The sequence below is a fragment of the Mesocricetus auratus genome, unplaced genomic scaffold, assembly GCF_017639785.1.
Source record: "Mesocricetus auratus isolate SY011 unplaced genomic scaffold, BCM_Maur_2.0 Super-Scaffold_100676, whole genome shotgun sequence".
Taxonomy (NCBI): Eukaryota; Metazoa; Chordata; class Mammalia; order Rodentia; family Cricetidae; genus Mesocricetus; species Mesocricetus auratus.
In genome coordinates this window covers 175,742,796-175,766,840 of record NW_024429266.1, presented here as the reverse complement: position 1 = coordinate 175,766,840, position 24,045 = coordinate 175,742,796, and the positions used below count along the sequence as shown (strand labels likewise).

Here is a 24,045-nt window from a genome sequence, read left to right as displayed (position 1 = left end):
TGGCAGGCACAGTGGCTAGCAGGCACCTTGAGTGGATTCTTCAGAGGTCAGTTCATGGAAAGAGCCCGAAGCAGAGGCTTGAAGCAACCTTTGTTTGTCTGGGGGCCTTGTCTGTCTGGAGGCCTTGTCTGTCTGGGGGCCTTGTCTGTCTGGGGGCCTTGTCTGTCTGGGGCCCAGGTGTGCTGGCCTGTGGGGGTTGGGGCGGTCTCCCAAGTGTGACTGTCCCTCTCTTTACCCAGACTTTGCCTCCCAGCGGACTCTTGGAACTGTGCTACCCTAACTCTTGAGGATGTGCTGTCCTGTCTCCCAGGACAGGCTCATGGGACTCTGCTCTACTGGTTCACAAGAGGGACCTCTGCAGGTGCCAGTCTCCCAGAAGTTTCCTGGAGAAGGCCAGTGGATGCTGGGTCCAGGGAGGTAGCATGCTGGGCGGACTGGGACGGGAGGGGGTGGCGGCACTCATCTTCCCAGTCTAATCTTTCCTCCAAAGCCTCGGCAGCCACCATGGGAGACTGCCCAGCACCCTTTGTAAATGGCCATGTGGTTGCAGCCAAGCCGGAAGCTTCAGGAAACAGAAGTAGAAGCGAAGAAGCTTCTGCAGCACCCCACAGCTCCTTGGGAGTCTGAGGTACTCGCTCCCGAGTGAGTTTCCTGGAGTTCACACTTCCCTCACTCCCACTTCCCTTTAGAAAGTGCAAGCATGCCAGAAGACACTCCGAGAGGACATTCAGCATCTACACTCCGCTTCATTTCCCACTGTGATGTCATGAGAGTCCTGTGTGCCACCCGCAGCCGCAGGCCACAATGGGAACGGCAAGCACTTCAGGACCAGGTGTGGTTGCTTATGCTTTGCTGACTTTGCATTCCTGTTTCTTCTACCTACAAAACCCTTCTGTACCAACCCCTCTAGAGCAACTTCAGGTGACCCTCCAAGACCCAGCTGAGCTTCCTCCTTGACTCCCACAGACTCTCATAAGTTCTATTTTCACCCATGTTGCCCTGGCTGGGCCAGGCCTATAACATGTTTACCCCAGTGTCCTAGTAACCAGGATCTGGTATACAGTAGGTGCTCTGCATATACTCACCATGCTCTTGGCTGTATGCACTGCCTTCATGTTGAGCACCATGAATGATAACCTGACATCTTGGTCAGGGTTCCCACACAGAGATGTGGTGCAGCTGATGAAGCCTGTGGGGGGTGGACACAGAGAAGCGAGGGTCCCGAGGGGTCTATTTCATCTACTTCTGATCAGGGTGAGGTTGCTGGGAGAATGTGGGAGCCCTGGCAAACTTAGCCTGTCTTATGGAATGTCAAAGTAAAATCCTGGCTTGAGAAGGGTCTCAGGCAGAGGGAGTGGGACTGTTAGGTTGGGAGCCAGATGGAAGGTGAGGGGTGTTAGCTGTGGCAGCCTCTACCTGGTATCTCTACCCTGGAGCAGCCATTCCAGCCACAACGCTGTACTGAACAGGATCTGTGTGACTCGTCCTGATGCTGCCATCATTCAGCAATAGGGCCTGACCCAGAGAAGCTCAGTGAGTCCAAAGAGAAGAAGGGAATGAATCAGTGGACGAGACATTAAATAAAGTACTGGTCATGTTAGTAAACTTTCTCTCTGCGAGGATAAATTAGGACTCTATAAACCCCTAGGAGGGAGTTCAAATGGGAAGAGAAAGGAAGGAGGGAGAGGAAGGAGAGATAGAGAAGTTTTGTGTATTTCTCTATATAAATTCTAAATAAAATTTATATAAGTATATGAGAAAGCAGAGCGGACACAGTAGGGGTGCAGGTGGGCAGGACTAGGCAGGACTGGAGAAGAGGAAAGTCAGCCATGGCTGAGGCCACTTGGGCAGGTGGCCCTAAAGGAAGCTCATTTTACATGCTGTGTGGGGAGGGGAGGCTTCCCAGGTCCCAAGGCCCTGCGGCTGTGGGAACAGTTTCCTTCCTGGGCTTGTGGGATTGCGTGACTCCCGGAATGCAGGGCCCAGGGCGTGGATGCGAGCAAACGCCATTAGGCCTATCAGTGATCTTGAGGTGTAGATATGGAAGTTTGAGGAGGCCCAGCCGGCTCTGCCCAACTGTAAAGAGACGTGATTGAGGCGGGTCATGGGGAGGTGGCAGTGATTAAGGGGGGGCAGTTGAGGCTTGCTGACTTCCTGCAAGGCAGGCAGAGTAACACAGGAAGCCAGTGATGGGGATTAGTCATGGCACCAGCTCTCTCATGGAGCCTATAAACTCAGGACCTCGGCATCTCCAAGGGAGAGCACCTGGCCCCAGTTCACCAGCCAAGTGTCATTTTCACCCTAGAAGTAGCTGCCCTGAGGTTTGACTCTGGCAACGTTGAGGTTGGTCTAGACAGCGGCTCTAAGCAATTTACAGCAACTCTACGGCTTCCTGCGCCCTTTCTCTTCTCAGCATCCCATGGGACTCCTAGTTGGCCTTGTAGGACCTGGGACAAAGCCCTCACCTCCGCCCCATGGACAACAACACAGACCACAGACTTTCAGGACAGAAAAGGGCGGGAGGAAGGTTGCCGAGACCCACAGGGCTGCTTGGCATCAGCGGCTGCAAATCTAAGTTTGGAACCTGGCTTAGGTCCAGGGCCACAGGTGGAGGTGGGAGTTTCCTGACCTGGGAACGGAGACTTGGACCAATGGGGAAAAGGGACTTAAGAGTGAAAGGACTATGCCCCTGGGCCTTGCCACCTGTCTGGGGCCCAGCTTCATAGTTATAAAACTCTCTCCAAAGGTAAGATAGGTTCTCTGGGAAGTTTTTGTCCAGTGACCAGAGAGAATAAAGTTTTATGGAGGAGCAGGACAGGGCACACCCTGTGTGTGGTGTGTGTGTCTGTGATGAGAGACCCTGGCTGGGAGTACCGGGCACTGGGTTGAGGACTGTCATCCACAGAGGCCTCCAGTTCTTCATTCCTGGGGACCCTGGGCTCTGCCAATTTGAAGGGTTGTCACTGGCACTGATATTAGCTTCATTACTTACGAGCCTTTGGAGGAAGCTTGGGGAAATGGGATGACACATGTCTTCCAGGGAAGACTTAAGACCTGGCAGTTGGCAGGGAATAGCTTCTCCACAGCCCCAGCACATGAAGGGCACCCAATAAATATTTGGAGACTCTCTTCATGGGTAAAAAGAAAATAAGAAAAAAGCAATGTGTCAAGCTTCTTGTCCACTTCAGTGGAGATGGGCTTGGAGAGTCAAGAAGCTCCTCCACGGCCCTTCATGGGGGCTGTCAATCACTTTCTTCCACAACTCTCCCGTGCCTCCCAGAGAATTGCACGCTGATGATCCTGATCTGCATCCCACAGCCACCGAGACACCTGACCTGGGGTCCTGAGGTATTTCTCCCTCAGGAAGCAAGCACCTCCTCAGATAGAGTGTGTCCCTGTCTCATAGTCTGTGTCACCAAGTCGAAACCTCATCCTTGTCTTCTATGCTCCCCCTAGGCTGTCTCCACATCTGTCTGCTCACTCTGTCCCCATGGTCAATGCCTTCCCCTCCTCTCCACCGCTACCGGTTGTCTGTGTGCCAGCGACAGCCTCTTCGTGGTCTCCCCATCACACTTGTCTTCCCGGCAAAGGGATGCTCAGTGAGTATCTGCCCTGCTACTTGGAAATTTGGATCTTGGATGTGCCCCAAAGGCCCACGTATGTTAAAGGCCTGGTCTCTGGGGCGATGCTGTGTGGAGGAAATGAGACCTTTGAGAAGTAGGGCCTTGGAGGTTTTAGGCCATCAGGGTTTTCCCTGAGGGGATTATAGGGCTCTGGCTTTTTCCTCTCCTTGCTTTCTAGCTTGTGACAGAAGTCTCCTCACAGCCCAGAGCAGTGTGACCAGCCAATCACAGGTTTGAACCCCTGCCCCAACTGTAAGCCAGAACCAACCTCCCCCTTTATAAATGCGACTCTCAGGGGAGCTAACATACCTGCTAAAACTCTCCCATGGCTTCCCACTCTCCTTAGGACACTTCCCACTCTCCTTAGGACTAACGATGGGTTAGTCTTCTTCGCTGCTCTCTTACCCTGATTGATTCTATTCTGCTGTTTTGGCTTCTCTTCCAAGAGCCCTAGACTCCAGTCAAATGGAAAGACTTGTCGTTCCCGCAGGCCATGCACCTTTGCACAGGAGCCCCTCGCCTAGCTTTTCTTTCTTGTTTGCCCAGGTCCTTCCTAAGTGCCCCCACTCTGTCTCAGACGTGACCTCCTCTGTGAAGCCTCCTCTTCCCTCTGCATCCAAGTTGACGCTTGTCCCCACTTGACTGCAGCTCAGACTGCCTGGGAAATTTCAAATAATCTCTTATGGTATCAGATGGCAGGCAACACCAACTGGATGACGCTTCAGTTGCAACTTGTCCCCAGAACTAGCGCGAGGAGGGAGTGGGGGGGGTAGTGCTGACTTGCTTCCCCCCTTCCCTCCTCACTGTGACCCCCACGGGTAGCTAGCTATACACTCCCGAAGCTATAGAAGAATCACAAGAGGGTTCCAGAAATATTGCCCAAGGCTATCCAGCTGCACCCGCCCTGCCTCCGGCTCTCTGGCTTCCTCTGTTTGCCAGGCTATTCTGTGGCTGCCAGCTTCTGTGTTTATCTCCGTGAAAGTGAGTTCCTTGGTGGCCTGAGTCACACCAGCCTTATCTATGTGTCCCTAGAGGTTGAGGAAAGTTGGGGACAGGCAAGGCCAATGAGCATTTACTGACATTGGCCTGTCTTTCCTTTTCTTCCCTCTGCTGACCTCAGGCCAGCTCCCCCTCCCTTGTCTCTCCCCAGACTCAGACTCTTTAATGGCGACTGTATGGCTAGAGGAGACTGACTATTGTGTGTGTGTGTGTGTGTGTGTGTGTATGTATGTGTGTGTGTGTATATGTGTGTGTATGTGTATGTGTGTGTATGTGTGTGTGTATGTGTGTGTATGTGTGTGTGTATGTGTGTGTATGTGTGTGTGTGTATGTGTGTGTGTGTGTGTGTGTGTGTGTGTGTGATCAGACAAGTCTTCCCCTAAAGGTCAATCGGGCTTGTGCCTCTTAAAGTGGGGCACACAGCCCTGTCATATGGGCTTATAGAGTCATGAGAGAAAGGGAACACCCCATCTTGGGGAGAGTTTTTCCTTTTGAAGTCCTGGGGGTAGGTAAAGTGAGGCAATTTGGCTTTCAAGTGATATTTTAAGCATGATTTTAAAACTTTAAAGAAGATAGTCAACTCTTGGTATCCATGGCTTCCACCTAAGTGGACTCAAACAACTTTGCACGTACTATTAGGGAAAAATTGTGTCTGTCCTGAGCGTGTGCAGACTTGGTTCGCTTTTTCCTAAACTGGTGTGATACCTGTTTATCTGGCACTTCTGCTAGGCTGAGTATTCTAATGCAGACATGGATGCATATTTGTGAAAGGGCATTTGAGGTCCTATGCAAATACCGTGCTGTCTTACACATCTATCTATGGATTTCAAGGGCTGGAACCCGTAGCTTGTACTTTGGTTCTCCTCACGGTGTGACCGGCAAATTCATTCCCACTTGTCTCCCCTGGGCTGTGGCCTCAGCAGACTGTTTCCTATGGGCTGTTTCCTTCCTGGCCTTTTTCTGGGTCCTCCTTCAGACTGCAGCCTCCGCCTAGGAGCTTCTGCAAGGCTGTAGCTTTCTCGAGGTCTGAGGGTCTGTCACCCCTCGTCCTTCAGTGTCTGGGCTGATATTGTCTTGATCACCCTCTTCCGCCAGCTTCCCTGATCACCGCCTGCACTTTGCTTGTGGCCTCTGCATTAGAGGTTCCTCCGCCATTGGTGCCCTTGCTTTTGCTCCTGGCCGGGTCTTGACCCTTACACTGCCTGGAAGCTTGAGCCAGGACTCAGGAGGTGGAAGGCAGTTTACAGCAGCAAAGCGTGTGCGTGGTGTTTGAGAGAACAGTCACCCTCATCAGGGGGCAGAGCAAGGAGAAAGCCTTGGCTAGCATCTTGCCAGTAGGAGGCAGCTCCTAAAAAAAAAGAGTCCCCCTTCATCAGCAGCTGTCCCGCCCCAGGAGCCCTGGGAGGCCTGGCCACGGTGTAGCTTTTCCAAGGCATGTTGCCCGCCACTGTGGCAGCAGCGGCAGCATCGTCGATAACATGGGCTCCTCCGAGGCATAACATGGGCTCCTCCGAGGCCTTCCTGGCGCTGACCCATCTGGCAAGCAGGGTGGCCAGGGACCCCAGGCCGAGCTGCCAGCAACTGACTCAGCACAACGCCCTTCTCTCAGCAGCTTGGCTTCGGGTGGGAACCAACCAGCCTTCCGGTGTCCCCTCCCCTGCCCTTGGAGGCAGCCAGCTCAGGCTGGAGCAGCCCCAGCCCCTTAATGAGCACTGGCTGTGGCCTGGCCCAGGCCTGGGTTGCTCTGAGCTAAGAACACACGCTCAAGCAGCAAAGAACGTGGTCCTCTGATGGGCAGCCAGAGTTCTGTCCTCTGGCCTGCCTCACTAGGAGGCCTGAGGTCTTGGGATATTAGAGCTAGAAGACAGAACAGCTTTCTAACTATGCAGATGGAGAAACTGAGATCCAGAGAGGAATCACCATGCATGTAGCTGTGGCAGGTACAGAGCTGTGTCAGCATCCAAATTTAACTGGTTCCGGCCTCCCTAAGCTCACACCTGGATGGTGTGGGCCTACACCTTTCTTCTGGAAACTTTCAGGCTGGCTCCCTGGACTCACTGGGTGTCTAACTCCCTTATCTGCAATCAATAGTGATAAGATTTTGGTCCTGGTTCTTTTATTTGATCATCCAGGAGATGTGTAAACTAGGTACCACTAGTAGAGCTAGGGGAACAGAGGCCTGTGATGAAGGGATGCTCGGAGACTTCTCCAGGCTAGATACCAGCTCTCCAAGGAGCACTTGCCCACAGCCTCACACTTAAAAAGTGGCAAGTCTGTCTGTCTGACCAGTCTCTCACCCATACTCCATGGTCTGGGGCGGTGTGGAAAATGGGCCTGGGATCCACTCTCCAACTCTTGCAGGGAGCCGTTTGTGCTGTCCCTGAGACCAGCCCTTAGCTCTAAACAGATCCCAAAAAATGACATTCTCCTGGGAACATTTGCCCTGGAACATATTTACAAAACTCCAGAGGGAGAGAAATAGCCCAACCCGCTCCCTACAGACTCAAATTAGCAATTTTCTTATTCATTATTACCCCTCTGGAAATTCAAACTATGTAATATTTATCTAAAATTAGGAGTAGAAGTCGCCAGAGAAAAGCCCTGTTACTTTTGGGGAAAACGTTCCCTTAGCCTCATCCTTTGCATTTGTTCTAAATCAGAACACAGAACAGTTGTCTTTCAAATATTTCCCCCTCCTGATACTATGTGGACATATATTTTCACTTTACTCTTAAAAATGTAGATCTTCCAAGTACTGGTGGCACATGCTTTTAGTCCCAGAACTCAGGAGGATCTCTAAGTTCGAGGCCAGCCTGCTCTACAGAGTGAGTTTCAGGACAGCTAGGGATGCACAGAGACACCCTGTCTTGAAAAACAAACAAACAAAACAAACTTCTTGCTTTTATCTTGTGGCACATTCTGTACTCAAGGACTCTAAGATAGAAAAACCTTCTCCACCAGCATTATCTTATATGGGTGTTTTTTAAAAGAATACGCCCCCTTATTTTCTCTTGGTCTCTCCTCCCCTCCCTTCTGTGGTTGTAGAATGTGTATGGCAGTGCAGTGCCTGCAGAGGCCAGAAGAGGGGATCAGATCATTTGAAGCTAGAGTCACAGGTGGTTGTGAGCCTCCAGATGTGAGAGCTGGGAACCAAACTCAGGTCCTCTGCAAGAGCAGTATGTGCTCTTAACTGCTGAGCCATCTCTCTAGTTCTTGGATGCTTTGTTTTTAAATTAAATTAAGTTAATTACAGTCTGTGGTGCTGGGGATTAATCCAAGGCCTCCTGCACACTAGGCAAGGCTTGTGTCTGAGAAGCACCCCAGGCCTTGAAGGGCACATTAGTAATGGCAGTAATAATGCTGCCTGCAAGCAAGACTGACTGAGATGTGCCAAGAAACCCTGAGAATTACTTTACAGTCATTATTACATCTAATCCTCACAATGACCCTGGAGATGGTGTTATTACCCCATTTTACATTTGAGGGCAATTTAGGCCTAAAGAGATTAAGACACTGGCCATATCCTCATGGACATCAGACGGGCACACGGTAGAGTTGGGATTTAAACCCAGTCAGTATAACTCCGAAGTCTGTTCCAGGATGCTGTTATTTGGCTGTACCACATGCCAGGCTCTCCTCAGCCTTATGTAGTAATCTCTGAACTTACAGCTATGGTCGCCCAGGAAGTTTGTTCCATCTTTCCCTTCTTTCACGATAGTGGGCCTCTCTGGTGGTAGTGCTGGCATCTGGGAAGAGTGTGTGTGCAACAACCAGATTGAATATGTGGCATCAGCCTAGGACTTCAGGTCCTATGTTAACTGCTTTGCTGTGGTGTTGGAGACTGAACCCAGGGCCTTGTTCATGCCAGACAAGTGTTTCACCACTGAACTATGACCATAGCCCTAATTCTCAGCCCAAGGATCCTTCTGGAAAACATGTTGAAGTAGGTTTGAGACACAAGACTAGAAATGACTTTGAGAGGCCTAGGACTAGGGGAAGCCATGGAGGAAAAGCCTGACAGCAGGAGGCCTTTGTGGGTTGAATGTCTGTGAGGCCTTGGCTCCTGGGAATGGTGAGCCGGGTAGAGAACACCATTGGGTGGGCCAGAAGATTGTGACATGTTAGAGGGTTAAAGTGAGTCAGAATCTCAGGGTGCACAAATAAGCACGGTGTGTGGGAACCAAGGGGCAGAGCCAGGCCTAAGGACTGAAAGTCCCCAAGGGGTCCATCCCTCCAGGTAGCCATCCAGGGCTGGGCCATCCTGGGGAGCTTTAGAGAGGGAATTTACACTCTGGACAGTGTTGACTTTTGGGAAGCTTGCTTTCCAAACTTCAAATTTGATCATATCCCTCTGTTGCTTGGCAACTTCCTCTGGATCCTCATGGTCTCCAAACAGTCCAAGAGATCTCCTTACCATGGGGTAGATTTGTGTCCCAGTCTGACACAGGCTTGGCCCCTCTGACTTTCCACCCTGACCCTCTTGGAGAGCTGGCCACTACTGTATCTGCATCTCTAGGCAGCTGTCACTTCTGGGTTGTCTACTCATCCATGTACTGTGACCTCTCGAGGGCAGGGCTGTTCCCTCACCTTCATCCTGGGTAGCGCTGCCAAGTATGAACTGTGGATGGACTAGATAATGGCTGACCATCTTCTATCTCTAAGATCCTGCTATTTTGTTTGTTTGTTTTTGAGACAGGGTCTCAAGCAGCCTAGGTTGCTCTTGAACTCCCTAAATAGCTGGAACTAGCTTTGGATTCCTAGTTATTCTACCTATGATCTTATTCCCAAGTGCTGGGATTACAGCTGTGTCACTATGCCTGGCTTTATATTTTAATGTATGTATGTATGTTGAAGCATGTACGTGCATGTGTGTGCATATATGAAGGCCAGAGGTTGATGTTGGGTACCTTCCTCTACTTATTTATGTATTTCCTTATTTTGAGGCATGGCCTCATTCAACATGGAGCTTGCTGTTTGGCTAGGCTGACTGACCACTATGTCCTTGGGAGAAGTGATCCTTCCGTCTGTGCCTCTCAAGCATAAAGCTTCTACATGGATACTGGGGATCTGAATTGAGGCCTTGGGGCTTGTACAACACATTTACTCACTAGACCATCACCACAGTCCATAGTTATTCATTCTTTTGATGCAAAGTCTTGCTTTGTTGCCCAGGCTGCCCTCAAATTTCTAGATTCAAGTAATTTTCATGTGTCAGCCTCCCGACTAGCTGGGACTACCATGAGCCTGCTTCTTAATATACTTTAAAAACTTATTTATTCTCTCTCTCTCTCTCTCTCTCTCTCTCTCTCTCTCTCTCTCTCCCTTCCTCCCTCCCTCCCTCCCTCCCTCCCTCCCTCCCTCTCTCTCTCTCTCTCTCTCTCTCTCTCTCTCTCTCTCTCTCTCTCTCTCTCTCTCTCTCTGTGTGCCAAGTGTGCTGCTAGTCATGGATGAGGAATGGGAAGTTGCAGATAATAGGATAACAATACATACAGAGATGTCCTGGAACCAGGCTAAGAACCAAGATGGGTGAGGAAAGAGGAAAATAGGTGACGTTTCTATCTAGCAAAGGACAGTTTCTTCATCTCTGATCTTATGATCATGATAGCGCTGTGGTGTCATGGTGGAAATGAACTATGATTCTTGTCCTCAGGATTGGGAATGAACACTCCATCCCAGTTTCCATTCCGGCATTCCCCTGCCCCTGCAAAAGGTACCCAGCCTCTGTTGTCCCTGCCTCCTTCCTTCAGCACCTCAGTTGTAGTAGATATCATGCAAGTCAGAGCCCACTCATGGCTCCTTGGTGGCTGAGAAAAAGTCACTGAATGCAGTGACAGCTGCCTTCTTTTGTGGCAATTCGTCTGACTTCTGACTTCAAATCCACAAATGGGAATCTGCAGAGTGACACCAACACCACCGTACAGGGACACATTGGATAGAACTGGGGCCCTCACATAGGCTAAGCACATGCACTACCTCTGACACACACACACACACACACACACACACACACACACACACATTTTCTTGCTGAACCTCCTTGCTCCTCACTTGGATTTAAACACAGAAGCCAAAGAAACAAAACAAAAGGCAGAACAACAAAAGTCTGGAAATACAGGTCAGCTCAGGTTTCCATGGCTGTAGAAAAGGTTGTGGAACTCTGGTTTCTTGAGGTGTCCCACTCATAGTAGAATGATGTCAAAGGATGCTGGGTCATGGTTAGTGGAGGTGTGGGACAAGGGCTTGACTCTTGACCATAGTTACTTTTCTTCCTATTTTTATTAACAGGCATCCCTAAGTATGTTTGTGCCTAGAGAAAGCGCTATGAATAACCCATGATGCATGTGTTGATTAACTTGTGAATCATGCTGGGGGTTGGGGGGAGCAGGAGCTTCAGAGATGAATATAATGTGTTGTAAAATATTTAGCAAATGATCATCCAAGCCACAGGGAAAAATCCGAGAGATGGGAATTTGAAAGCTGCCAGGATTTAAAAGCTATTTAATGCTAAGCGTTGGTGCCAAAGAGTTGAGAGCATCCCTCTCCCCACTCCATTGGCAACAGAGCTTGAAAATGTGGAAAGCGCTTGGCTGGGCCGTGGAGCGCTAGTGGGAACTGCGATCAGGCAGAAAACTGAAAGACTTTTTGTTTGAGAACCTTGTAAACAAGGGATCGCCTCCCAGGTCCCTCTGAGAGCTCCACCTTGCCTGTGGCTTGCACATTTTCTCTTGCCATCTCCCAGATAGACTCCCAGTGTGGCGCCAACATTGTGAAGACACTCGACAGTCATCTGGATGTTTCAAAATCCCCGGATGCTCCTCATCAAGGCAGTAAGAAACCACCATATGGCCGAACAAATTTGTCACCTTCCTTCCAAATGTTTGGATGTCACTCAGACTCTGCCTTGGCTCTGGTTCCAATGGGGCTTAGCTCTATCTGTCATTTTAAAGGTTTGGACTCCTATGAGTCTGTCTTTCTGAGGGGCATAGGGATTGTATATTTTTAGGGCTGGAGTCAAGACTCACTTTCATAATTTCACTCTTTGGAGATGCACTTCTTTCCAAGAAGAGGATGGAAAGATCTTTCTTGATGTTTTGGCTTGACAGCCCTTAACTCTGAAGTTGTAGCCTCCCGGGTAGAAACACCACATGTTAAGGTGGTAAGTTAGGGCATGGGAACAGTCATCCTGGAGAGCAGAGACTTCCTGGTCATTCAGTCACAAGGCATGCTTCAAAGATTCAATGTGCACCTTATGGCTGTAACCAACCCGGAAGCCTCCACTGCTAGGAACGATTTATAATCTGCTTGTTGGTATTTGTTGCAAACATGATGGACCAAGAGGCTTTGAGTTCAGTAAAGTAAGGGATCTCTGCGAAAATGGCCCTCAGGAAGGCCCTCTCCCCTCTTCTGCTCTGTTGTTCTTGCTATTTTGCTTTCCTGTAATGTTTTTTGTTGTATTTCTTGCAGATTCTTAATTCAACACCATCCCTGAGGTCTACCTCTGAATCCACAGGCTCCACCCTGAGTTTTCAACCTTCACGAATCTTCACTTCCCTGAAAACCATTCCCTTGCACATGACCAAGCACCCTGACCATTCATCCAGCACATAATTACCTGCATTATAATGTTTTAAGAAAGAGTCATGCTTTTCTTTTCAGTGCAATGGTGGGCTCATTTTGGCAGACTCCAACTCTTCAAAGTCTTAAAAAATATTCATTTATCTACTTATTTATTAGTGTGTGGGGGTCAGAAGGCAACTTTTGTGAGCTGATTCTTGAATTGTTCCCTTTCGAAGCAAGGGTTTCTTGTTTCTACTGCTATGAATATTCTAACTAACTGGCCTGGAAGCTTCCAGGACATTCTCTCGTCTCTACCCCCATCTTACCACACTGAATATTGGGATTGTGGGAGCTACCAATGACTTTTATATGCGCTTCCTGGCTGGAAATCAGGTGGGCAGGCCTGCAGGACTAGCGCTTTTTCTTACTGAGGCATCTGCCCCTCATTTTTTAAGATTAAAAACTATTTTATTTATGGGTACATATATGTGACGTATATATGGATGTCTAAAGAAAGCTTCAGACTGCTGTGGGATAATCCTTCTGTACACTGTGAAGCTGTGTTGCTCTCATTGTTAATAAAAAGCTGATTGGCTGATGGCTAGGCAGGATTTTTCGGGGCAGAGAGAATGCTGGGGAGAAGGGCAGAGTCAGAAGAGACCCCATGAGATGCAGAGAGAGCAGGATGAAAAGTATGTAGATGAGATAAATGAGCCTCAGGGTAGCACATAGATTAATAGGAATGGGTTGATTTAAGTTATAAGAGCCAGCTAAAAACAAGCTTAAGCTATTGGCTGAACATTTATAATTAATATTAAAAGTCTCTGTGTGGTTATTTGGCAGCCGGCAAGACAGAAAAGTCCACCTACGTCAGATAGCCTAGAGCTGGGAGTTATAGGTGGTTGTGAACCATCTGATATGGGTGCTGGGAAGTGAATGGGGCAGTCAGTACTGTTAACCACTGAGTCATCTCTCCAGCCATTCCCTCCCTCTGTTTTTAACACAGTGTCTCATGTATCTTAGACTGGCCTTGAACCTGATAAATAGGCCACGTTGAAAGACAACCTTGAACTCCTGCTCCTACTACCTCCGTTTCCTGAATGCTAGAATTACAGGTATCTTCCGACATGACTGTTTTTTTTTTTTTTTTTTGCTGTGGTAGGGATCAAACTCAGAACTATCTGTTTGCTAGGCAAGCACTCTACTGACAGAGATACATTCCCACCCCCATAGTGCTAACTCTTAAAATTTGTGGTCTCTGAAACTTCTAGCAGTGTTGAGATGACACATTTGGGTCCCCCTAATAGGCAACACAATCAGACTTTCAAATACCACTGTGTTACAGCTTACAGCATTTCCACTGTATTAGGTATTGTAAGTATCTAGAGATGGTTTAAATGATGGGGGAGGGTGTACTTGACACCCACAGGGTTTGGTACCTTCAGGAGACCTGGAACCAGAGCTCATAGTTATAGAGGGATGGCAATATGATAAACATGTTGCTGGTGATGAGGACCTGAGCTTGACCCAGGACAAGAATGCCAGATAGGTTTGTGCTGGGGAGCTGGAAGCAGAAGGCTCCTCAGGCCTCAATGACCAGCTAGTGTAGCCTTATTGTTGGTCTCAGGACAATGAAAGACATCTTCTCAAAGTAGGTAGATGATGTTCCTGAGCATGGTACCTAAAGCTGTCTCCGGGCCTCCAAACATATGAACAGCACCCGAACATACATAAACACAAACATGAACACACACACATGTCAAAGAATGACCAAGAAAGGAGGGAAGAAATAAAATGGGGAAATCTCCCTCCAAACCTGTGATGGTAGAATGGGAGACATGCATTCGATCTTTACTATAAACAATTCCATAATGTGGTAATTTTTTAATATTAAAAGTAAATTGTAAATGTATCTTTATAAACAATATGCATAAAATAGATCATGTTCTAAAACCTTTTGTTTTTAAAATGCTTTTTCACAGTAAATTTCTTAATTGTCAGATTTTCCCCTCCAGATAATAGTGCAATTGGAAGAGGGAGCACATCAGCGAGGCGGGGGGCTTTTTGGCTAATATAAATCCTTGTAGATCTCCTGGAGCAGGGGGTGAAGGCTCATGTCTGTCTCCGTCTTCTTGATCACATGCAATAGCTGCACGTGCTCTGTGACGATCTGCCTGAGGTCTGTCATCTTCTGGAGCACCTTGGCGAACAGCTGGGAGGACTCTGGGTGGTTCAGCTTCAGCTGAAGCTCCAGGGCCTGCAGCAGGTTGTCTTGAATGTCCTCGATGGGCTTCACGTTCAGCAAGCCTGGGCGGTCTGGGAGAAACAAAAACACAAAAGGAGGCTCAGTCAAACGTTCTCTGGGCTGGCTCTAAGGCCTGGGCAGCTTGGGGTTAAAGCACGTCCCATGCAGGATTAACTGTGTGATGACATGATGCTATCAGGAGCATTCTGTCCTCAACCCAAGACTCTTCTGCCAGCATGCTTCTCTTCTCCGAAATCACATTTCCAACCTTTGTTCCTCCTAGAGGAATCTTTTTACAGCTCCCACCTACATGCTCAGAACAACTTCAAATAAAGTTTTCAAGTGAAAGCCTTGCCGTTTTTCTGTGTGTGGCATAGTACAACACATTTCCAGCAAGATAAGACAGTAAAATAAATTGATACAGTGTAGCTGGTGTTTCTTCCAAGGGATGAGTTGCAGGTGTTTTTCATCAAGTCTTAACATTTCTTTCTCTTTGTTTCCTTTCTACATTTCCATTTTGTTTTGAGGCAAGGTCTCAATGAATTACCTAGGCAGGCCCCAAACTCCTGGGCTCTCTCAGACCTCCTGACTCAGCCTCCCAGTCTACAGCTACCGGAGTCCTGTATTTGGTAGGATACCCTTGTGTCAGCCTTACCTAACATGCAAGCAAATGCTGCTAATGCTTTGCCCTAAGTGCGACATTTGCTGTAGATTATGGTGAATATGTTTTACTTTTGGTTTTCCAAGAATTTTAAAGTTTTGAATTTGTTTTAGTCAGGAATGTTGGTTAAATTTTATTGAAGGCTTTTAAATTTTTCTATCTGAAGAGATATGGTATCTGAAAAGATATGATTATATCTTAGCCTAGTGTAATGGATTACATTAATAGATTTCCTTATGTCCTTGCACTCATTTGTTAAGATCTTATTCTGGGCTTTGTAATAATTGTGGGTGATATGGTTGGGAGTTTTATCGTTTGAGGCATCCATTGTTTGGGCAGTGACTGTGAACCAGCCTTATGAGTGGAGTTCTGTTTTCCTTCAGTTTTGACCTGCTCTTTTGTGGTTTCTTGGAATTCGTTTGAAGAGCCCTCTGGCCCTGATGACAAATCCTTCACTACCTAGGCTCTCTACAACATATAAAGTAAAATGTATAAACGTATAAATGTATAAAGTAAAATTCTTTAGAATGGAGTTGTACATGATATTCTTTTATAATCTGGAATCTATTTTTGTTATATAGTGGTGAAAGTTTCTATTAGACTAAATTAATTGTACATAATAGCAAGTGGGTTTCATCACGATATTTCTGTATATGTATGCATATAATGTACTTTGACCATATCCCCCGCTTACCCTTTATGGTCCCATTCCCACTCCTGCTGAACCCTCCCTCTTCCCAACCAGTCCCTCTCCTGTTTTCTTTTTCTTTTTTATGGACTAATGGAATCTACTCTTTTTATGTTTCTTAGCTTAATGTTCTTTGTGTTTCTCATTTTAAAATCTTACTTGTAAAATACTTACTTTTCTTTAAAAACGTGATTAAGTTTATATGTGTGTTTATGTCTTCATATATGTATGCACACCTTGTGCATGCCTGCTGCTTTTGGAGGTTAGAAGAAGGCATCATATGCCAATGGCTGTGACCCACTGGTCAGTGTTGGGCACTGAATCTGAATCTGAGTCTTCTGTGAGAGTAGCCATGCTCTAAACCATGGAGCCATTTAGCCAGTCCACCCTTATTGTCTCATTAAAATACAGCCTTTAGTTTTATTAATCAACTTTAAATTATATTTTTGTTTCAATGTTTAATTCCCTTTAAAAATAAATTTATTCATCTCTCTTCCCCCCTTCCTAAATTCTTGATCTGAATGCTTTATTCTTTTAGTTTTGGGATTTCTCTATCTCTAATGAACTCATTAAGACTCTAAATTCTCCTCCGAGTGTCACTTTGGTTCCATCCCACAGGCCTTCAGGAACAGACTCTCATTGTTCTTTTAAAACAGCCTATCTTAGAATGTTGGCTTCATTTTTTAATCCAAGAGCTATACAGGAGTGTGTTTTAAGTTTCTTCCTCAGAGTTCTGAGTAAAGGGGTTTTGGTTCCTGTATTCTAAGTTTACTACATTTGTTAGAATGTAGGGGGTTTCTCCTTAAGACCTACTGAAAGGACACTTAGGACACACCCCAGCATCTTACATGGACTCCAGAGTTTAGCTTGCAGGCTGCTCACTCTGCTAAACATTGCAGCCCTTTTTCCTTCCCTGTAAGTTCACCCCCGTCTTTGTATCCATCTCATCGGCTGCTGTCCCTATCCCCTAGCCTCAGTTTCTCTAGTTACCTTCTGCTCCAATTACACTAAGGTACTTCTTTTCCAAGTTCCTCACACATCCAGATCTGTCAGACTGTGTGCAGAGACTCCTGCCTCCTGCCTGAGCCTCTTCACCTCACTGTGATGTCAGTGGCCTCTCCACAGGGAGCACAGCAGGGTGGACTACTCCTCCCCATCCCTTCTCTCCTGTCCTCATCTTTTTGCTCTGGGCCCCATAGCACCTTATGGCCACTGCAATTTCTACATTTGAGGTATGTTTACTGAATGGCTATATTCTTCCAGGATTGTGCGCTTCTGATCCAAACACTATACACTTAAGTCGTTCCCTTGTGTTGTCAGCACTGTCCTGTGCCCAGGAAGTTCTGATGTCTCTGAGCCACCAGTGGATGGATGCCCAGTAAGCCCTCAGCTGGCTGAGTTAATGAGCAAGTGGTTGTTCTGGCCCAAAGTCCATAATTCTAGTTGGTGAACAAGCCTGAAGGCAGAATCACCACATGATGAGGACGTCTACCATGAATGGTGTTTTGTTTTACCATATCTAATAAACTCTCATAACCTTTAATCCACCAAGGCGAGGCTCAGGAGAACAGTGTGGTCTCAGGGTGGGACTTGGAGAACATTTTCTCCATTTTACTTCTTTTTCATTACAGAAAGAAACATGTCTTTGGTTTGACATTTTTTTCTTCTCTAACATATCCCATCAATTGGATTAAATACAGTTTCCTTTGAAATTCCAGCATTAAATGTGAGACCATGGGAATAATAATAGTGAAAAGTCTCAGCTCTGAGAATGGAACAGATGATTTTAGTCCTGGACTAAATCCACTCCTGAGCTGTAACAGAACAATGAGATAGCTCACTTGGGCTAGTGACGTGGCTCAGTAGGTAGAGCTCTTGTTGCTGTGCAACCCTGATGCCCCGAGTCTGACGCCGAGAAGGAGGATGGACTCCACGGATCTGTCCTCTCACCTCCACACTGTGTATGGTGGCTTGCATGTGTGCACGTGGATGTTCACATACACTTCAAAAGTTAAGAAACCACTGAGGCTTCAGCAAAAGCTGGACTCTGGACTGGGGCTTGGGTGTAATGACTGTTGATCCCCTCCCCAACAATGTCTGAGGTTTTGAAAGCCCGAGGCTGTGTGAATGGGCATCCCTGGCCCACAGAGCCTGTTCTGGGGTCTTTGTTCCTGGGCCCTCTCTCTTTTCTCCTTATCTTTGAGTAACAATGGTGGGGACAAAGCTGCTGAAGAGATCATATGAATGAACCCAGGGTCTCTATCAAAAACAAGACCCTAGCATGCAAAAGATGGGCTGGAACCTGGCTCAGGGAGTGAAATGTGACCGGCAGCTCTAAGAGTAGGGAAGGATCTGGTTTGGATTTTCCAACTCTTCTTTGGCAAGTTACTGTTTATGATGTGATGGATGATGTTTGGCTGAGGGGCTGAGATGCTGTGGCCACAGATTAAATATATTTTCTCCAGTGACAAGTTAGATCATCTACTGATCAGCCTTGTTGTCCCCTGCACAAGCCTCTGTCAAGGGAACACACAGTTTGGAGAAGGAGGCCACAGAGTAGAAATGGCCACATTCTCCAGTTTTGTCTTTCACCAACTCCATGACCTTGGGTCCAACTGATTAAATTTGTTGGGCTCAGTTCCCTCCTCTGTGTACTCTATCAGTGATCTCTAATCCTTAATTCCCAAGTTCTAAGATGCATTCTTATCTGTAATTCCCTCTAGCACAAAATTCACATAATTCAACTAGGGAAATAAGAATTGAATTAGAAAAGTGTATTCATAAGCTTACATATTAAGCTTAGGACGGGCTTATTTAAAAACAAAATCAGAATGAAAGCCAGCCTCTTTTGGTCTTAAGTCCAGGGCAAAAGGGATCTACCAACAACTCCTCTGCTTCTGCTCTTCATGGGCTTTGGGACCTCCTCTGCTCTCTTTCCTGTTTCTCTTTCCACCTTCCTCCCCACATTCCCTGGGACCTTCACTGGGTTGACACTGTACCATAGACTAGCCCCCAGAGTCATCCCATCCTTGTCCTTCTGTCTACTCTCCAGGGTCCAGAGCCTGCTAGGACGTTTTCTGAAGGGCTGTCTTAGGTTCTCATACCTTGTTAAGGTGAGAGGCGGGTCTGGAGTAGGCTCAGGGTCAAGGGGTCTCTGTTGGCTAGGGCTGCCCAGAAGGCCCTTTGGGGAAGCCCTGTTGACTCACACACTCCAGGAGGCTGGAGTCAATTATTACATCCTTACTCCCCGGGCTGCAAAGAATTGGGAAAGAACCTTTCTGGTCTTCATTCACACAGTCCTGGGATTGATTAGAGAGCAACTGATTTGGGCAAATATACAAAGCTTCCATCTTATCCAGATCTGATTCTGATTGAGAACAGGGCTTATCTGAAGTGAACCCAATGTTTGGTGCTGCTAGGACCCACCCACCTGAGCTGCATTCCCCTAGCATATGTTTCCTCAGGAGGCTCAGTTGGGCCCCACAGCAGCAGGCCACAGATCAGGTTTCTTGAAGGACAGGCAGGAGAACAAAGGCCAGTCCTTCTGTCTAGTCTCTGGAAGATGTTGTCTGAGTCTTTCCCATCTTCCCTGTTGGCTTTATGATGGGTTGGTTTGAAATGGATTGTACTTAGGTCCTTTAAGGGGAGATGTCAGTTTGTGGGCAGCTATATATTGACCCATAATCAAAAAGAACTTCAGTTCAAGGAGGAGGAGGAAAGGCTATCAGATTCAGACTCAGTACTCTGCGACTTAACTTCTTTCCCAACTTACTCCATCATTTCCTTTATTGGATTATACCTTAAGCTCCAAGATAGGTTCTAAGGGGACCTGGGCCTGGAACCTGAAGATCAAGTGCTGTATCCCTTCCACTTAAGTATCCATGTGCTTTTGGACAACTTAGCAGACCTTTCAGGGGATGGTTTACATTTGAAGACAACAATGCCACATCTCTCATAAGGCCATAGTGAGTTACAGGGTAAGAACACTAGAAGTTCTTACTCTTTGTGCTACAGGTGGGGTGGTGTATCAACAGCTGGGAAATGGAAGGTTTTGAAGTACTTTTGGTGAGAATGGAAATTTGAGATCACAAGAATATAATTTCTAATACAGACATGTTTGGGGCAAATTCTCACCCTCACAGTTGAAAACATGCATGCAGGACAGTTCCAGAATAGGCACAAAGCAGTCACAGTGGTGCGGTTACATGTTCCTTGTAGAAATGACTAAGGACTCTAATCTTCAGAATTGGAGTGAACATTAGACAGACTATGTAAGATGTCACGTGGTCTGTGGCCACTCGCTCCCACTATCCTCTCTAGAAAAACACATTGTTCAGAAGGAACCAGATCTAGTACAGGGACCTCAATTTGGTCTACACATTAAAATGAACAGGAAGATTAAACACAACATATATGTCTCATATACATGACCTGGGATAGATCTTCTAGATTTCAGGAGCTGTTGGTGTTTGAACATGTAGCCCTCAGTGAGCAGTACCAGTTTACTGAGAAGCTTTGGCTGACCAACTTTGCACTTCCTCACATGGTGACCTCAGACAGATTTAAGAACATCTCCATACTTGAGTTTTTTTTGTTTTAAAAAAGGAAGCTGGCTCAGTGGAACACACCTATAGTCCAAGATATTCAGAGGCCAGGGAAGGAGAATTGCTTGAACCCAGAAATTAGAGGCCAGCATGGGCAACATAGCATGAACTTGTATAATAAATAAATAAGGGACTAGGGATGTATTGGACTACTTATCTAGCATACTTGAATTCAATCCATAGCACTGCAAAAATGGTTTTGTTCACACGTGTGTGAGTGGGTGCACATGTGGGAATGGAGGTCAGAGGAAATCTCAGGCATCATTCTACAGGTGCTGTCCACTGTTTCTTCTTTCTTCTTCTTTTTTTTTGAATCAAGGTCTCTGACTTTGTTTGCCATGTAGAGCCCCAGGGACCATCTGTCCCTGCTTTCCCAGTGTTGGGATTACCAGCACAGGTCTGGCTTTTAAATATATTTGTATTATTTATGTGTGTGTGGGCTAAGTATGTGCTTTGTATGTGTGGGTGTCTAAGGAGGCCAGAAGAGGGTGATTGATCCCCTGGGGCTGGAGTTACAGGTTGTGAGTCACCTGATGTGGGTGCTGGGAAACTAACTCTGGTCCTCTGAAAGAACAACAGCAAGTTCTCTTAACCACTGAACCATCTCTCCAGTTTCATAGCTGGCTAATAAAACAAAACAAGCAAAACCCACCTGGGCTCTTGGAACTGAATTCCTGTCTCTATGCATAGAAGGCAGGTACTTGACCACCTGAGCTCTCACCTCAGCTCATTATGAAGTAACTAATGGTTTCAAGCAGAGCTGGAATGGTAAACCAAGTCCCAGTGTTCTGAGTATTGAGTGTGTCAGAGCATACAGCAGGCTTTGGAGCTATACCTCAGCTGTCACTCCGTTGGCTGTCTCTCTCTTGCCAGGCCCTGGTTTTCCGGGGTTCTCTCTTTTCTGCCCTTTTTCCCTTAGTTATTCCTTCTTTTCAGCTTTCCCTCACCTTCCCTGTTCCAGATGTTTTCTTCTTCCCAATTCTGGGCTGTACCTTGCCGAGGATTTATTAGGATGTTAGAGTCAACCTAAATTAACGAGAGGTCTGACCATTGACTGATTTGAGGCATGGGATGGTTTACTACTTCTATCAGAAAAGCCAGGATGCAGTAAAACAGAAGCCTTGCAAATGCTTCACAGATAGATATCATCTGCCTGCTGCAGCACATGTTGCGGCTGGACCCTCCCTCTGACGCACTGAAACACTCTTACACTTCCCCGTTCACGCAACGATTTCCCATTAATCAATGCTTTCTCTATGTTGGATAACATTATGATTTAGCAGGATGATGGACGGGGAAAACCACAAAGAAATCAAGCCTAGCCAATATTTTCTACTATCTGCCCATCAAGCAGCAACACTACATCAAAATATTCCTCAGTTCCCATATTCACAGAACCAGGTCCTCAACATGAATGCATGAAGGGGCAAGGTAATGCTTGGTCAAAGCTAGGCTGTCCCTTTATACATGGTTCCCCAAGGAACAGAGCCTGAGTTTGGTTCTATTTCAAGGTCTTATGAGTTCTGTGTTGGCCCTGGGAAGTCCTTGTGATCCTTCTGGCTCTAAGGTACTCGTCACTCGTTACATGCTCTATTCCTTTCCTTTTTTGTCAGGACCAAGTGGCAGTCTACTGTGGTTTGCCACTTTAGCTGAAGGAGGCTGCTGCAATTCTGTTCTTTCTGTTTTGGATGATTCCATTAGGACTGATGGCTGGCTGGCTGGCTGGCTGGGGTTGGGGTACGGGGTAGAGGAACAAGGTTTTGTGAAAGGAAATGGGAGAATGTCCTCTTCTGAGTCCCCCTCCAGCCTGACCCACTGCTGTCCTCAATGTGCCTGGTGGCTCTGCTTTGCTCTGGGAGAAGAAGGGCTGAGAAAAGGAAGACTCTTTGTCTTTAGACCCAAGACAGCAAACCAGAGACAGAAGCCTTGTCAACTTTGGATTCTCCACTCCTGCACCCTCCCCCTTCTTTTTCCCTTTTCATTTCTTTTTTTTTCTCCATTTTTTTCCTCAGAAGAACTTGTAACCACAAAACATAGGTATACTTTCCTAAACATCTAAGGTTCCTGCAAAGTCAAGGGAAATATGGGAGGGGGAATCCACAGTCCCAGCTCCCCCTGCCTCTGTGGGGGCCCAGGGCTAGGGGTTTTTGATCCTCCTTCTTTGGCTCCTCCTCCTTCTCTGTATCTCTTTCCCTTTGGGTTTTGTTCTCAATCTGCAACTAATCCCCTTAAAGTGATAGCTGATAAAGGGATTAGCTGAGAGCTCCTAGGGGTATTTATATTGTAGGAAGGGATTTTAAGGACGGTTGGTGGAATTTCAAGTCATTTGACAGGCAGGATGGAGTGGAGCTACTTCAAATGATATCACCAGGAGAAAGGGGAAATTAGCATTCACTGTGTGCATAACAGTGTCCCAGGCACAATGCCAGAAGCTTCATATAATGCTATTTCACTTGCTTAGGGAGCTGATAAGGAAGTTAAGGCCCAGGGAGGTAAATAATTGCTGCAACCACACATCTAGGAAGTGGGGGAGTGGGGCTTTCAGACTCTCCTGTGTGGTTCTGGAGCTTTCTCCCTGACCTGTCCACAGCTGCTGCACCAGATGAGAAGTTTCTTTTGGGCCGCATGGCACCTTACACCCCTGTGTCTAGCCTCCCTGTTAGGTGACCTGAGGATCCTGAGTTCACCCTTCCCCATTTGCAGCTGAATGGTGCCTATCTGGAAGGCTGCCTGGGGTCACCCAGAGTTTAAATACACATTTTGAGAGTCCAAAATGATAAAGTTCTCTGAAAAGCCACCCGTGACTGGCTAAGGAGCCTCTTCCAAGACTGCCAGTGTGGACAGGAATGACTCAGCAGTTCAACTTTCAATCCTAGGTCTGTCAAATGCCACTGTTTGCTCAGTCCCAAGATGATGGCGACCTACCCAGCCTGGGCGGAGGAGGAAGTTTTATTTCTGGAGCAGTTACAGATAAGGAGTCTTCTATACTCTGCAGACAAGAGCCTGCACATATATTCTCATATGCATGTCTATCTATGGGGTGAGTCTAAGATGTTTCATTATTTCCCCCATTACCTCATCCCTGCCCCCAGTTCTCTGGTTTTTAGTATTTGGGTGCCAGCTGCAAACTCATAAATATACCTCACCCCTATCATACCAAGTGCATGAGGTTATGAAACCAGAGAACACGGGACATTTCTAGATAATTCAAACTGAGTCATTATTCAAAGTCATTCTGCCAATCTCACACACAGTGCTGCCTCATACATAGTGTAGGTAGAACCCATTAGATATGTTAGTCCTTAACAAACCAGCTATTACTTTGTGACATGGTCATCACCTGATGGGGACAGGGGACATGATAGCACTGTCTGTCCAGCTCAAGAGAAATTAGATGTCTTTGTTTATTTTCAATATCTGAAGAACAGTTGGAAAAACAACTTTCTCAATGGGGAAGGAAGTTAAATATTTAGTTGGCATAGAAGAAGTAGGAAACTGGCATAATGCTGAGGCTGTAGCTCAATGGGAAAGCCTGTGCTCAGCATTCATGAGGCCCTAAGTTCAATCCCCAGAATCACTGAACACAAAAAGTTGGTCTACTGCTATTTCTACTTATTTTTAATGTTTAAGTTTCAAAGTAGTTTAGATGTTGTCTCTTTTTCACTTAA

General features: G+C 46.8%; 1 protein-coding gene across 8 annotated transcripts in view; it reads right to left on the bottom strand.

Annotated features, from left to right (window-relative positions):
- Window positions 1-14,048: 14,048 nt before the first annotated feature.
- The window catches only part of Pparg (peroxisome proliferator activated receptor gamma), a 136,297-nt gene continuing 126,300 nt past the window's right edge, over window positions 14,049-24,045 (bottom strand). For all 8 annotated transcript variants that reach the window (XM_040737951.1, XM_040737952.1, XM_040737948.1 and 5 more), the window contains one exon: window positions 14,049-14,495. In XM_040737951.1, coding sequence (XP_040593885.1) covers window positions 14,248-14,495 — 248 coding nt within the window. In that variant the 3' untranslated portion in view covers window positions 14,049-14,247. The remainder of the gene's footprint in view (window positions 14,496-24,045) is intronic.